The 14,221-nt window shown below is 40.4% G+C and overlaps 1 protein-coding gene across 1 annotated transcript; it reads left to right on the forward strand.

The window, feature by feature from the left end:
- The first annotated feature begins 2,946 nt into the window (after nt 1-2,946).
- On the forward strand, nt 2,947-12,217 carry MTP11 (Cation efflux family protein). The gene is made up of 6 exons (XM_086235253.1): nt 2,947-3,282; nt 9,111-9,220; nt 9,336-9,581; nt 10,432-10,512; nt 10,668-10,901; nt 11,489-12,217. Exons 1-6 carry the CDS (start codon nt 3,117-3,119, stop codon nt 11,834-11,836), a joined length of 1,185 nt encoding a protein of 394 aa, XP_086091379.1. The 5' UTR covers nt 2,947-3,116; the 3' UTR covers nt 11,837-12,217.
- The last annotated feature ends 2,004 nt before the right edge of the window (nt 12,218-14,221 follow it).

Genomic DNA, 14,221 nt, shown 5'->3' on the forward strand with positions numbered 1-14,221 from the left:
TTAATACGACAATTGGAACCAACACATGTCCATCATAACAATTAACCATGCATATCATTTATTTGATTTACTGGAATAATCAATTGTCACGGACTCAGCAGTTAACAACCCGTGAATGATTTGTTTGTCTCGTAGACTCGCACAAATTTGAAGGCCATGCCAGCTCTTGTTTTATCCAAACATTAAGCAAGGAGACTACAAATTAAAACCAAAACAAACAAAACGTTTCATTGCTTATACATCACGTGAAGTTATTACACGTACGTGGTTTATGATTGTATGATTTTTTACTTTAGATCACGTTTACTAATATAGAATAAGAGGAAAAAAAAATCAAAGTGAGAATAAATAAGTGAGAGAATAAATTGGAATGACGACGAAACATTCATATTAAGTTGTTTATTAATCATTTCAAATCATAATAAAAGAAATTGATTTCCACTCATGTATTTATTAATAATCATGAATCAGAATGAAAATTAATTTAATTATTAAAAAGTTTGAAGGTTGTTAAAAAAAATTTATTTTCTTAATGGGTATTTGGGGGCTTTGAAGGAAGTTTGAGAATAATTTTAGTATGAAACTATCACTCCAAGTGGAATGACAATCAATACTAAATTCCCCAATGAATGAGATTGTTGAAAAAAAAAAAAATGTGATTTATGATTTTGGAGTGGGGTTTACTTACTTTTTAATTCCTTAAGGTAAGTAAACACATGATTGAATTAGTGTGAAATATGAATAACTCTTATTCATTCTACTCTCATTTCTTATTAGTAAACATCCTTAATTATAGGACAAAACCACAAGATAGTATAATCTATTTCTACCGAAAATTACAAAATCAAAATTTCTTTTAGCTATCCTCGTGCATGTGAGAACAAATTCTGATGTGGCTATTATATAACATTATAACATCGTTATGCTGATATGGTAGACATATTTAAGAAGGTATTTATTTATTTATTGGTGCTAAATGGGCTGAAGCCTAACATACAAGTTTTTTTTTTTTTTTTTTTTGGTCGAAACCTAACATACAAGTTATACAACACAAAAACTTACAAGGAATAGACCTGGACCTAGAGACACATTACAAGTCTTCACTCTAACTGACCATAGACAGAATGTGGAGGCCCAAGGAACATAAAGCCCAAAATGCTAACCCATCAGCAACTCCATTTCGCTCATACTTTATATTTAAAGTTTTAAACTAACTCAAATTTTATTTTATATTATTTTATTATTACACGATGTTATTGATTGTTAATATAAGGACGTAATATGGACCTATGCTTCATTTATAAAAGCTTGTACATCATAAAAAATAATGGTTAGATGTGATTGTCATTGATTTCCAGGTTAGGTATGAAGAATTATGTTGTTTTATATGAAATAAATCAAGTATATAAATTCTGAAACGTGCCTTGTATTTTTTTGATGGGAGAAGAATAATGTGCTTAGCATTAACTTGCATGTAGTACGCTTGTACTCTTGAATCTTGATATTTTTATTGCATGAATTTCCAAAACTACCCTTGAAGAATACTGAATTTTTTTTTTGGAATAAATGCAAATATCACCTCCCTTAGTTAATTAAGGCTAAAGTTCAATTTAGATACTCAACTATAGGGGAGCATTTCAACTACATCTATCATCTACAAAATCATTCAGAAACATACCTCATCTAAAATCTAAATTGAAAAAATAAATTTTTCTTCCTCTTTTTTTCTTTTCCTTTTTTACCCCTATCCACCTCCTACTCTCTCTCTCTATTCTTTCTCTCCGGCCAACCCTCCCAACCCCATCCCTACCACAACCTTCCCGACCCCAACTATAGCTCGTGGGGGGATGGCCAGCACCAGGGGGACCCACCGGTGGCCTTGGGCCACCGGGAAATGGCCGACATTGGCTGGGCTGAGGTGCGCACAGGGAGGGAGTCGCGCAGGAGAGGAGAGGAAAGAGAGGGATGGTCGGGGGGAGAGAAAGGAGCTGCGGGCTGGTGGTTGGTGGTGCTGCGCCGATTGGGCTTGGACGAAGTTGATCTGGTCACGGTCGGACTGTGTGAAGTTACGCAAGAGAGAAAAGGATACATGGGGAAGAAGAAGAAAAATGAGAGAAAAGAGAGAGAGAGAGAGACTCGGGTAAGTGGAAGGGGAGGGTCCAGTGAGTGGGAGTGGGAGTGGGAGTGGGGGTGGGGGTGGGGTCGGGAGGGGCTGGGTTGGGAGGGTTGGCTGGAGAGAGGGAAGAGAGAGAGAGAGGTGGAGAGAGGTAAAAAATAAAAAGAGAAAGAAAAATTTATTTTTTCAATTTAGATTTTAGATGAGATATATTTTTAAATAATTTTGTAGATGATGAATATAGTTGAAATGCCCTTATAGTTGAGTGTATAAATCAAACTTTAGCCTTAATTCAATAATAAAAAGCGCCGCTTGTCCCTGTCACTGGGCCTTGTGGGCCCACGAATCTCACATATTACGATCCACTCATTCCCGATTCCGCAAAAGAGGGCCACCCAACTTTGACTGCAGCTACTTCGACTCTGACCCAACCCACAATCTCTGGAAATATTTCACATCTTGATCACCATCCAACGGTGCTGGTGTGAAGGAGTTGGTGCAGTGGTGCAGCTCATCCCCACTGTATAACTTCCCATTTAGAATCTAATCCAGAAACGAGTCCCACGATTGACAATGGGACCCACATAATTCAACCCGAAACCAGTATCCGTGGCCCAGATTACATCCTTCCCTTTCGCCGCTTTCGGTATCCTGCTCCGTCCAGCTCAGACGTGTCCTCTTCTGCCTACTTTCACCATTTCGGCCTATCGTGGCCCTACACGTGGCACTTAACCCTGATCAATATCCCTTTTCGTACAAATAATACTTTCCCTGGTGGCCAACTCACCAACTATGCAGACCACAACAGCTTCGTCCTTCCAAATAATTTCGTATCTCCAAAAAGCCCTCCGTGTTGCTTTAAATCTCCAGCTCCTACCTTCAATGCTCTGCTCGCCCACACTCTTCTCTCTCTAGCCCATAGCTTCTCTCTCTCTCTCTCTCTCTCTCTCTCTCTCTCTCTCTCTCTCACACACACACACTCACTCCCAGTGTCGGGGAAATGGTTGAACTGGTGACGCCCGACTATGAGGAGGTGCGCTCGCTCTTGCAAGATTCTAGCAGTGTCGACCGGTCGTGGCGGTTGAACTTCGACGGCTTCCAGGTGTCCTCCGAGCACAAGGAGAAGAAGCCTCCCCGTGGCCTCCATGACTGCCTTGGGGTTTTAGGTAATTTCACATCTCTACTAGCACAGATTTTTTCATGTTTTGAATAATTTCACTGGCAATGACATATTTGTTGGTGATCTTTGTTTTTTCCTTTGGAATTGTATGGTCTAAAATGGCAATATTATGGTCTTTGATAACTTTTCTAGTTTTGGTACTCACTTTTTTTTTTTTTTTAATTGATAAATCACATTAATTTATGTGGAGGGAATTTTATTTTTCCTACATATGTATGTATTTGTGATTCCAAAGGTGGGTGAGGGTTCAATTTGCTATGTATAAAACTATTCGAGAAGCTTAAAGTATAGGTGGATTGGAAATTTTTTGTTTTGAGAGTGCTGGAGTTGAGGAGTTTGCAAATCATGGGTTCTTAATGTGCGAAGTGTCTAAGTTTTCTTAATGGAAAGGACTATATAGGGTCCTTGAATTTCAGCCTGCGATCAACGCAACTGTCAGAGTGTTAGTTTACTTATTATCTATTTGTTTGTATATTTTTGTCTTCAATCATTTGATAAATAAAACATTTCTTGTTTGTGGTTGGTAGTATGAGTATTTGAGACTTAGTTTTTGTTTTCGTCATCCATGTGATATAGAGAGATCAACCAAAAAGGTGATTGGAAATCTTAAAATTTTATTCACTGCCGCAGCTAGATATATACAAGTAAAGGACTAAATTAGCTAGAAAACTGGAAGACCTATTCTTAAGGAATCCTAGAAGACTAATCAGCTAAAACAAGAATTCAAATTTGAAAGCATTTGAATACAGCAGTTACACAAGATACATCTCTTAGGCTAAGAAGATCCGAACATCAGTTACACAAGATATATCTCTTACATGCCCCCTCAAGATGAGCCGCGATCAAAGAGGCCAATCTTGGAGCAGAGAAATTGAAAGCGAGCTGTAGATAAAGGTTTGGTCAGAAGATCAGCAAGTTGGTCCATAGAGGAGACATGGGCTACCCGTAGCATGCCAGATTGTACCTGATCCCGGATGAAGTGATAATCAACAGCCACATGCTTCATGCGGGAGTGAAAAACAGGGTTGGAGCTGAGTTGTGTGGCACCCACGTTATCACAATATATTACAGGCATAGCAGAGACAGAAATACCAAGTTCGGACAGAAGAGAGCACACCCAACGGAGTTCAGCAGAAGTAGCCGCCACAGAGCGATATTCGGCTTCGGTAGATGATCGGGCAACAGTGGATTGCTTTTTAGAACTCCACGAGATCAGATTTTTACCCAAATACACAAGATAAGCACCAGTGGAAGAGTAATTGTCTCTGTTACCAGCCCAGTCGGCGTCTGAAAAAGCATGAAGAGTGTCCGAAAAACTATGAAGAGACATGGGTGAACTGCGGTGAAGAAGAAGGCCTTTGGACACGGTGCCACTGAGATAACGCAAGATGCGTTTCACAAGAGCCCAATGTTCTGTAGTAGGGCGGTGCATAAATTGTGACATCTTGTTGACAGCGTAAGAGATATCAGGCCGAGTAAGAGAGAGATACTGCAGACTCCCAACAGTGGCACGATACTGAGTGGGGTCAGGAAGAGGAGTGCCATGGGAAAGAGAAATTGTAGAAGAACTAGTAGGCAAGGGCGTTAGGACTGGTTTAGCATCTTGCATGTGCGTGCGTTTCAGCAAGTCATCAATATAACCCTTCTGTGAAAGTAAAAGTCCATTAGAATGAGGAAGAACCTCAACACCCAAAAAATAAGATAAGGACCCAAGGTCTTTGAGAGAGAAGCGGCCAGCTAAGGAAGCAACAAACTCTGTGACAGCTGCAACATTGTTACCCGTTAGGATAATGTCATCCACATACACCAATAAATAAAGAATGGAACCAGAGCAATTATATATGAAAAGAGATGTGTCTGAATGGGAGTTGCGGAACCCAGATTGTAAGAGAAATTGGCGCAACTCATGGTACCAGGCACGTGGGGCTTGCTTGAGACCATAAATGGCCTTATGTAGCTTGCAAACATGTGTTGGATGATCCGGGTCCACGAAACCTGGTGGTTGTGCCATGAAAACAGTTTCGGTGAGGTGACCCTGCAAGAAGGCGTTATTGATATCCAGTTGCCGAAGTGACCACCCATTACTGACAGCAATACTGAGAACTAATCGAACGGTGGTGGGCTTAATAACTGGACTGAAGGTCTCATGAAAATCCACACCGGGCCGTTGATGGAAGCCTTTAGCGACAAGGCGAGCCTTGTACCTGTCAATAGAACCGTCAGAAAGCCTTTTAATGCGGAAAACCCATTTACAACCTACCAAATTGGTAATACCGGCAGATGGAACAAGCTCCCATGTTCCATTACAAACAAGTGCATTGTACTCTTCAGACATGGCCTGACGCCAGTTAGGATCTTTGATGGCTTGAGTGATAGAGGTGGGTTCAAGGGTTGGTGATGGTGACTTAATGACATGAAGATTGAGTTTTTGAACTGGTTTAACAATGTTGTTTTTGGCTCGGGTAAGCATAGGGTGGCGGGTGGGAGGTGGTGACGGTGGGGGTGGAGATTGTGAAGGTTGGACTTGGGTTTGCAGGGCAGGGGAGGCGGGCTCTGTTTGTGGCATTGGGGGGGTGGTCGCAGGTTGGGGCACGGGTGTGGCGGGCTGGGTGTGTGGCAGAGGAGGGGTGGTCGCGGTTCGCGGCATGGGTGGGATGGTCTGGGTGTATGGAATGGGTGGGATGGGCTCGGTTTGTGATATGGGTGATGTGGGCTCGGTGTGGGTTTGTGGGAGTGGAGTGATTGAGATAGGATTGTGCATTAATGGAAATGGTGCAGTGGAATGAAAGTGTGACTGACCTGTAGAAGAGAGCAGCTCCTGAGGGCGATCCATTGATGGCGTGATGGTGACCAGCGACGGGGTAGTAGGGATGGGAATGGGACTGACAGGTGGAAGCCATTGGGCTGGATTGGTGGTGGCTAAATGGGAGAGGTCAGTAGGGAGTGATGTATATGGAAAATTAGTTTCAACAAATTGGACATGGCGAGACACATATGTTTTGGAGGTGGAGAGATTGAAACAGATGTAAGCACTTTGGGATAGAGAGTATCCCAAAAATACACACGGTTGGGATTTGGGTTCTAACTTATGAGATGTATATGGTCGAAGCCATGGGTAACATAGACAGCCGAAAACCTTCAATTTGGAGTAGTTAGGACTCTTTTGAAAAATTGCCTCATATGGAGATGTAAAGTTAAGTCTAGGAGTGGGCATTCTATTAATCAAATAAACAGCAGTGGCAAGGGCATGAGGCCAAAAGGTGGTGGGAATAGATGCATGAGAAAGGAGAGACAGACCAGTTTCCACAATATGTCTGTGTCTTCTTTCTGAGTATCCATTGTGTTCTGGAGTATGAGGTGGTGTAGTTAAGTGAGTGATGCCATGGTGGGTTAAAAAATTTTTAAGACCGATATACTCTCCCCCATTGTCTGAATAAAGAGTGATTATTTTTTGTTTGAAGTAATTTTCTACAAGAGGTTTATATTTTTGAAAAATGTCATGCACATCTGATTTTCGTTTGAGAGGATAGAACCATATATATTTGGTAAAATGATCAACAAATATCACATAATATTTAAAACCATCTTGTGACAAAATTGGGGAGGTCCATACATCAGAAAAGATTATTTCCAAAGGTTTAGTAGAGACAAGTGAAGAATTTGAAAATGATAACTTGTGACTTTTATTAACTTGACAAGCATTACATGAGAATTCTTTTGGCATGGGAGAGGAAGATTGTAAATGATAATTGGAAATAATAAATTTTAAAATGGGAAAGGCTGGATGACCAAGGCGGTGATGCCAATTTGATGAAGTGGTTTTGATGTGTGAGAGGGCAAAGATTGGGGAAGTGACAGGAGGTGAGGATGCTGGCCATTCATACACGCCTTCGTTGGTACCGCCGGTCAGGAGGATGCTTCCTGTGCTAAGGTCCTTCACATGAAAACAAGAGGGTAAGAATTCAACAGAGGTATTATTTGAGGAGCAAAATTGAGAGATAGAGATTAGATTTTTTTGCATGTTAGGGACACAAAGAACATCATTTAAAGTGAAAGAATGGTTTGTGGAGGAGAGGGAGAGGGAGCCAGTGTGAGAGATAGAGAGATTGGTACCATCACCGATCATAACATCATCAGAACCATGATATGGAGTGTGAAGAGATAGATTACTCAGGTCTGTAGTAACATGGTGGGATGCTCCACTGTCGAGTAGCCAATTTGGTTTGGTGTTAGAGCTTGCTGCGAATTGAGCTTGTGGTTGCCACGGTTTGGTATTGGCGGGAGATCCAGCAGCAGAGGAGGGTTGAACAGCCACAAATTGAAAGGATGGACAACGCTTGGCAGTATGACCTTGGACACCACAGACTTGACAGTAGCCTTGATATGGACGTGGTGGAGGCCGATTGTTGTTGCGGTTTGAGGGGCTAGAAGTAGAAGACGGCCGCCAATTTTGAGAGGGTGGACGCCAAGTGGTTTGACCTGGTGGTTGAGAGGAGGGATTGGAGTTGGGACGCCAAGTGGTGCCTGAATGGTTGGGTCGCCAATTGTTGGTGGTGAAAGAAGTCCGATTGGCAGGATTGGCTGTAATAGGGTGGGGAAGCTCGGGCTTTGAGTGAACAGGAAGTGAAGCTTCAAAGGAGAGCAGCTTTTCATGAAGCTCCTCAAACGAGATTGGGTTGTCACGAGCCTGAACGGCCCGAACAAGTTCTTTGTATTCTTCTCCAAGGCCATCTAGAATTTTTTCAGTGAGGTCTTCTGCATCCATTGGGGCACCTAGAATAGCAAGCTCGTCAGAACGAGCTTTGATTGAGTGAAGAAAGTCAGTGATAGTCATTGTGCCTTTGTTGGGATTTTTAAGGAGATTTTTGACTTGCTTGATGCGGCCACGAGTTGGTTTGGCATAGGTGTTGGAGAGGGTGTTCCAAGCTTCCCTGGAGGTGGTGGCACGAGCAACAAATGAAATAATAGTTGGAGAAAGAGAGCCAATAATGGCATTCAGAATTAATTTGTCTTGGCGTACCCAAGTGCGATAGGCTGGATTGGGGGTGGTGACAGTGTTTGTGGTAAGTGTTTGGGGAGGGCAGGGTGTGGAACCATCAATATACCCCAGAAGATCATAGCCAACAAATAAGGATTCAAATTGAATTTTCCAAGAAAGATAATTTGTGGAGGTGAGTTTGATGGGAGTTTGGGCAGCTGTGTTTATGGTGAGGAGTTGATGATTGTTGGAAGTGAGAATGGCGTGAGGTGTTGCCATTGAGTTGAGAAAAAAAAGATTAACAGGGGAGAGATTTTATGGCTCTGATACCATATAGAGAGATCAACCAAAAAGGTGATTGGAAATCTTAAAATTTTATTCACTGCCGCAGCTAGATATATACAAGTAAAGGACTAAATTAGCTAGAAAACTGGAAGACCTATTCTTAAGGAATCCTAGAAGACTAATCAGCTAAAACAAGAATTCAAATTTGAAAGCATTTGAATACAGCAGTTACACAAGATACATCTCTTAGGCTAAGAAGATCCGAACATCAGTTACACAAGATATATCTCTTACATGTGAAGGGTGGTTGGTAGTACGAGTATTCACGACTTAATGTTTTCATCATCCACATGAAGGGTGGTTGGTAGTACGAGTACTTGCGACTTAGTTTAGGTTTTCATCATCCATGTGAAGCGGGTGAAAGGGGCAAAGGGAATATATGCAGAGTTTAAAACATTTATAATTTGTCTTTATGTAAAAAATATACCTGCAATTAGTATAAGAAGAGGTTGCATGGTTACCATGTTAATTGTTTTTCCTGATGGCTTCAGGTCCGGAGGATAATGTGGCGGAGTACTACCAACAACAGGTAGAAATGCTTGAGGGCTTTAACGAAATGGATGCCTTAGCAGAGCGTGGTTTTATCCCTGGAATGTCACAGGTATTATATTGCATTCCGCTCTCTGTCTCCGTAAACAATATCAGTACACTCAAATTACTTTAATCTAATATCATCAAAAATTACTTTAAATTGAGCTATAACGATTATGTTGCAGGAAGAGCGGGAAAAGTTGGCAAAAAGTGAGACATTTGCCATCAGAATATCAAATTTTGCAAACATGATTCTTTTTGCAGCTAAAGTTTATGCATCTATGAGAAGTGGTTCATTAGCCATCATCGCATCCACATTGGACTCATTGCTTGATCTTTTGTCCGGCTTCATCCTGTGGTTTACTGCATTCTCCATGCAAACCCCTAACCCATATCAATATCCTATTGGGAAGAAACGTATGCAGCCCTTGGTATGTCTCTGCAAATTCATTCTTGATGGTAGTTATAGTCATAGATTTAAAGTGCATCTAATGTTGATGCATGCAACTGGAATCTTCTTATGGTGTATATCTATGTTTGCACATATAAGTATGTTTCTTGTGCACTCACACACAGCCATCTTCTGATCTGACCACTATTTTTTGGGATATACATTAGTGATATATGATACCATAGGTTTAATCACACTGGATACTTAAGGACTAGCATGGTTATTGCTTAATCCTACTGGTAGGGTGTGTGTTTATTGACTAAGATGTTTTACAACTTTCCAACTGAAATCTGGAAAGAAGGCTGCTAGGGATAGTCATCCAGTCAGCTTTTAATGGGCTGGGGACTCGCCCATGTAGAGGGGCCTTGATTGTTGAGATTGGACAGCATTTCAATTTTCTCTTTTGGGGATGAAGATGGGAAAGAGCTATATAATTTTTTAGTGCTTTATTTTTCTTTTCCTTTTTGGACATCCTTACAAGTGTCTTGTGAGCCAACTTGTGACTAGGCCCCATTTAGTTCATATGGCTAGGTTTCCAAATAAACCTGGCTTGTGGCTTGGGCTAGGTTTATGAGGCTCAACAAGCCTTCTTGCTTAGCTCTAAACTGAGGAGGCTCACTAGCAGCTTCCGCTTGGTTTGTTTGCATCCTATTTTCCATTGATTTAGAGACATGGGACAAGGCCAGGAGATGGATGGCTTCTTTTATGTATAGAAATTATGATATATTTTGTTTGAACTAAATTATATTACATATTCTTTTCTTATCTTTTTTGAGGTATTGTTGAAATGTCTGTGTTACTCATATATGAAACTTGAAAATGATATGCAGGGAATCCTTGTTTTTGCCTCTGTCATGGCAACCCTGGGACTGCAGATCATCTTGGAGTCAATGCGCACCCTATTATCTGATGTAAGTTGTTATTGGCTTGTATTTAAGAACATAAAGATAATTTTTACTTAGAGACTTGAATAACTCGGTGTTATTGTTATAATTAACAGCCTCTTCAATTTTTGATTAAACTAAACTGTCTCTTATGATGCTTTTAAATTTGTACATTGTACTAGGAGGATGAGTTCAGCTTGACCAAAGATCAAGAGCGATGGGTTGTGGGCATTATGCTGTCTGTGACTTTGGTAAAATTACTTCTGATGGTTTATTGCCGCACTTTCACTAACGAAATTGTTAAAGCCTATGCCCAGGACCACTTTTTTGATGTTATTACCAACATCATTGGTCTTGTTGCTGTGCTTCTTGCCAATTACTTTGATGATTGGATGGACCCTGTTGGAGCTATCATTGTAAGTAAATTCCCTCTCTTCTTTCCATGCCTCCACTCTTTCTTCCCCAAAGAGTCAAAAATGAACTCACCTGTATATTTTTTTTTTGTCTGACATGTTAAGGGTGTTGAGTCTTGCATCTTTAGGAAAGGGATGGTGTGAGCGGCTATTTTGAGATAGGTTTTACCTATGGTAGATTCTTTTGAACTGCTTAGTGTTGAGTGATAGACATCTAATATTATATAAGGTTGTCATACATTTATTCACCAAGAATAGAGGTCTGTCCAAGTTCATGCACCTGGGTATTATTACATACTTTCCCAATGCTTTTAAACGATGGACTTGCAGATGTTGTACTCTCTTTATGGGTTGATCAAGAGATGGCGTTGTGTTGTGACTTGTGAATATAATAACCACCATTCTTATGTGACTATAAACCTGGCCTTTCCTGATATTTGAGAATATATGTATATATATATATATATATATATTATATGTGTGTGTGTTTTGAATAACATGCTGATAGTGATGCGTGTTGATGACTACCTTCATATTAACCTTGGACCTTTTGGAATCTATACTTATATGTTACCTTGGATTTTATGCAGCTAGCCTTGTACACCATTCGCACCTGGTCAATGACTGTGTTGGAAAATGTGAATTCCCTAGTTGGAAGATCAGCTGCTCCTGAATTTCTACAAAAACTGACATACCTTTGTTGGAACCATCACAAGGCGATACGGCATATTGATACAGTCCGGGCTTACACCTTTGGTTCTCATTACTTTGTTGAGGTTGACATTGTCCTGCCAGCAAACATGCCCCTACAAGAGGCTCATGACATAGGGGAAGCGCTACAGGAGAAGCTTGAGCAATTGCCCGAGATTGAGCGCGCCTTTGTTCATTTAGATTACGAGTTCAGTCACAAGCCCGAGCATGGACAGGCACATTCTTAAAGTGAAGAATTTATTTACTTACAATTCTTCTGTGCTTCAACTTGAATGCTAGAATTGATCTGAAATGGAAGGCAATACCAAACTGAAAGTGTGTAGATATATGATTGGCATTTGGCTATGTGGGTAGGGGTCAAGAACAAGTTGGATTCTGGCAACACTGGGAAACTAACATGTGTATGGCTTTTGGTCTCATGCATCTTAGAGTGAGACATAGCAATTTCAACTATAACCAATTGTTGAGGCAAATAGCCAACAGGTCTTGGGTTCTAGTCCAGGTGCGAATTTTGGGGCCTGTTATTGGCTAGATAGGCCCAATCACATCGTGACTGTCACGTAAACTTCAAAACTACTCTCCAACTAAATATCAATTATTTTTCGTAACTGTCAGTCTGTCACTGTATCATTCTCTTCCCTCTCCAATTGTGTATGTACCTTTTAACTTCTGTGATGAATCCACCTACAAAATATCAGCAACTGTCAAAGCACAAGGGTGCAATTTGCTCGGCAAATAAGATTGTCAACCAATTAACGTGCAATTATGCAGTACTATACCTTGAATTAGTTAAAATATTGAACTAAATGATTGACAGTTAATGCACGCAACCAAATTTATTTGCAAATTCACATAAATACGAATATACGATGAGGGGGGTCCATTAGGCATTAGGAGCTAACAAACTTTCAAAATTATTTGATGGGGCCTGTGAAGGTTTAGATCCATCAACACTGTTCTTGATTGGTGAAACGGGTCTCCAGGTGGGCCACGAATACGTTTAGCTCATAAGAGACGGGGCCCACATGCTTTCTTTTTTTGGGTCTGAAGCCCACATGCTTGAGAAGGATTATAAATTTTATGAATTTAATATTGATCCTCAGTGTCGACGAAAAAATAATAATTGTTGAGTGGGGGCCCCAATATCTGAAATTGTAAATCGACGAGTCTGATACATGCACGTGGTGAGCTGTCGAGCAAAAGGATCCCGTGTACGTATCCGACACTTTGAGCTCAATGATGCCGGCTGTGAACTTGGCCTTACGCTCGTCCATATTCATTCCAAGCTCCTTCTACTTCTATATCTATTTTTGGGTAGATGGTGTTTTAAACCTTATTCACTTACCATGTATTAGCAAACATAATCATGGTTATCACAATACAATAAACCAAAAAAAATGATAATCACAGCAAACTGACAAAGATCCCCTACCTATTTTCTCTACCATGCTTTGTACAAGGCTAAAATCTTAGCCATTGAAAAAGGAATAGAGAGAGAAAGAGGAGTTCAATGGCTAAAATTTTAGCCTTGTACAAAGCATGGTAGGAAAATAGGTATGGGATCATTGTCCACCACTTGCAGAATTTCACATGCTTCATTTCTCAGTGTTTTATATGTCCTTTTCTTTTTTGTTGCTAAGTTTTTTTTGAAAATTGTGAAGGATGTGAAAAATGCCAAATGGTTCGATCAAAAAAAAAGAAGGAAAATGGCAAATGGGTGCTTCACTTGACATTATTGAAAATTTCCAACAGCAAAACCAGTCCTCAGGATGAGGACTTGGGGTAGGCCAGTTGGCCAAGCAGTTGTGCTGCCCCCGCCTCACCAGGTTTCCGATTCCCTCTCCTCCCTCTAGGCCTCTTTCTTTGACCTTTCTTTGTTAAAAAAAAAAAAACCAATTCTCGGGATGGAAACTTTTTTAGTGTGACTATAATACTGTTATATGATGTTACTAGGTCATGCGTTACAATATAAATAAACAACGGATCAGAACAAATGAATTAATAACCCAAAAAAATTTCATAATAGAAATGGTGTAAAGAATTGTAGTAATCTAGTATTATAAAAAAACGCTTTAGTGATACTGTCGATTTGTCACATAAGTTTTTATAGCGGCCAATGATAGAGACGTCATCAATAAGAAACACAATTCAAGAACTACTACAATTGACTCCTCGAAAATAATTTGCATGTTCCTATGATAGAGACAGACTAGTGTCAAGAGAGAGAGAGAGAGAGAGAGAGGGGGCGGCCGTTAGTATTCCCGAACATGCAAATCCCTCTCCGACTCCTCATAAATCTCTTTCATATTTGGCCTCTTCAAAGCTCCAATATCCCCCTTCCACCTATAAAACAACCACAAAATATAATCCCCAATAAAAAAAAAAAATCGTAACCTTTATTCCCGCAATAAAGCACCGCACAAAAATACCACGCTAAACACACTCGCTCGTATCTCACTCACATCGAAAAGAGTGCTGCTATTTGCACACCCTAAAATTTCTTTTTGCACACCATTTTTCCATTTTTTCTCATTTCACACCCTCACACCCTTCCCATAATTAATTTTTCTCATACACACACCCTTTCCAATTACCATAATATCCCCATTTTA

The sequence above is a fragment of the Dryas octopetala genome, chromosome 3 (genome assembly GCF_963921425.1).
Source record: "Dryas octopetala chromosome 3, drDryOcto1.1, whole genome shotgun sequence".
Lineage (NCBI taxonomy): Eukaryota > Viridiplantae > Streptophyta > Magnoliopsida > Rosales > Rosaceae > Dryas > Dryas octopetala.

Bases quoted from the DNA above. Each gene is read 5' to 3' on its own strand.
- MTP11 (XM_086235253.1), top strand. From the start codon at position 3,117: ATGGTTGAACTGGTGACGCCCGACTATGAGGAGGTGCGCTCGCTCTTG. The intron at 3,283-9,110 runs GTAATTTCACAT...TGATGGCTTCAG, and splicing joins TGACTGCCTTGGGGTTTTAG to GTCCGGAGGATAATGTGGCG. The intron at 10,902-11,488 runs GTAAGTAAATTC...GATTTTATGCAG, and splicing joins ACCCTGTTGGAGCTATCATT to CTAGCCTTGTACACCATTCG.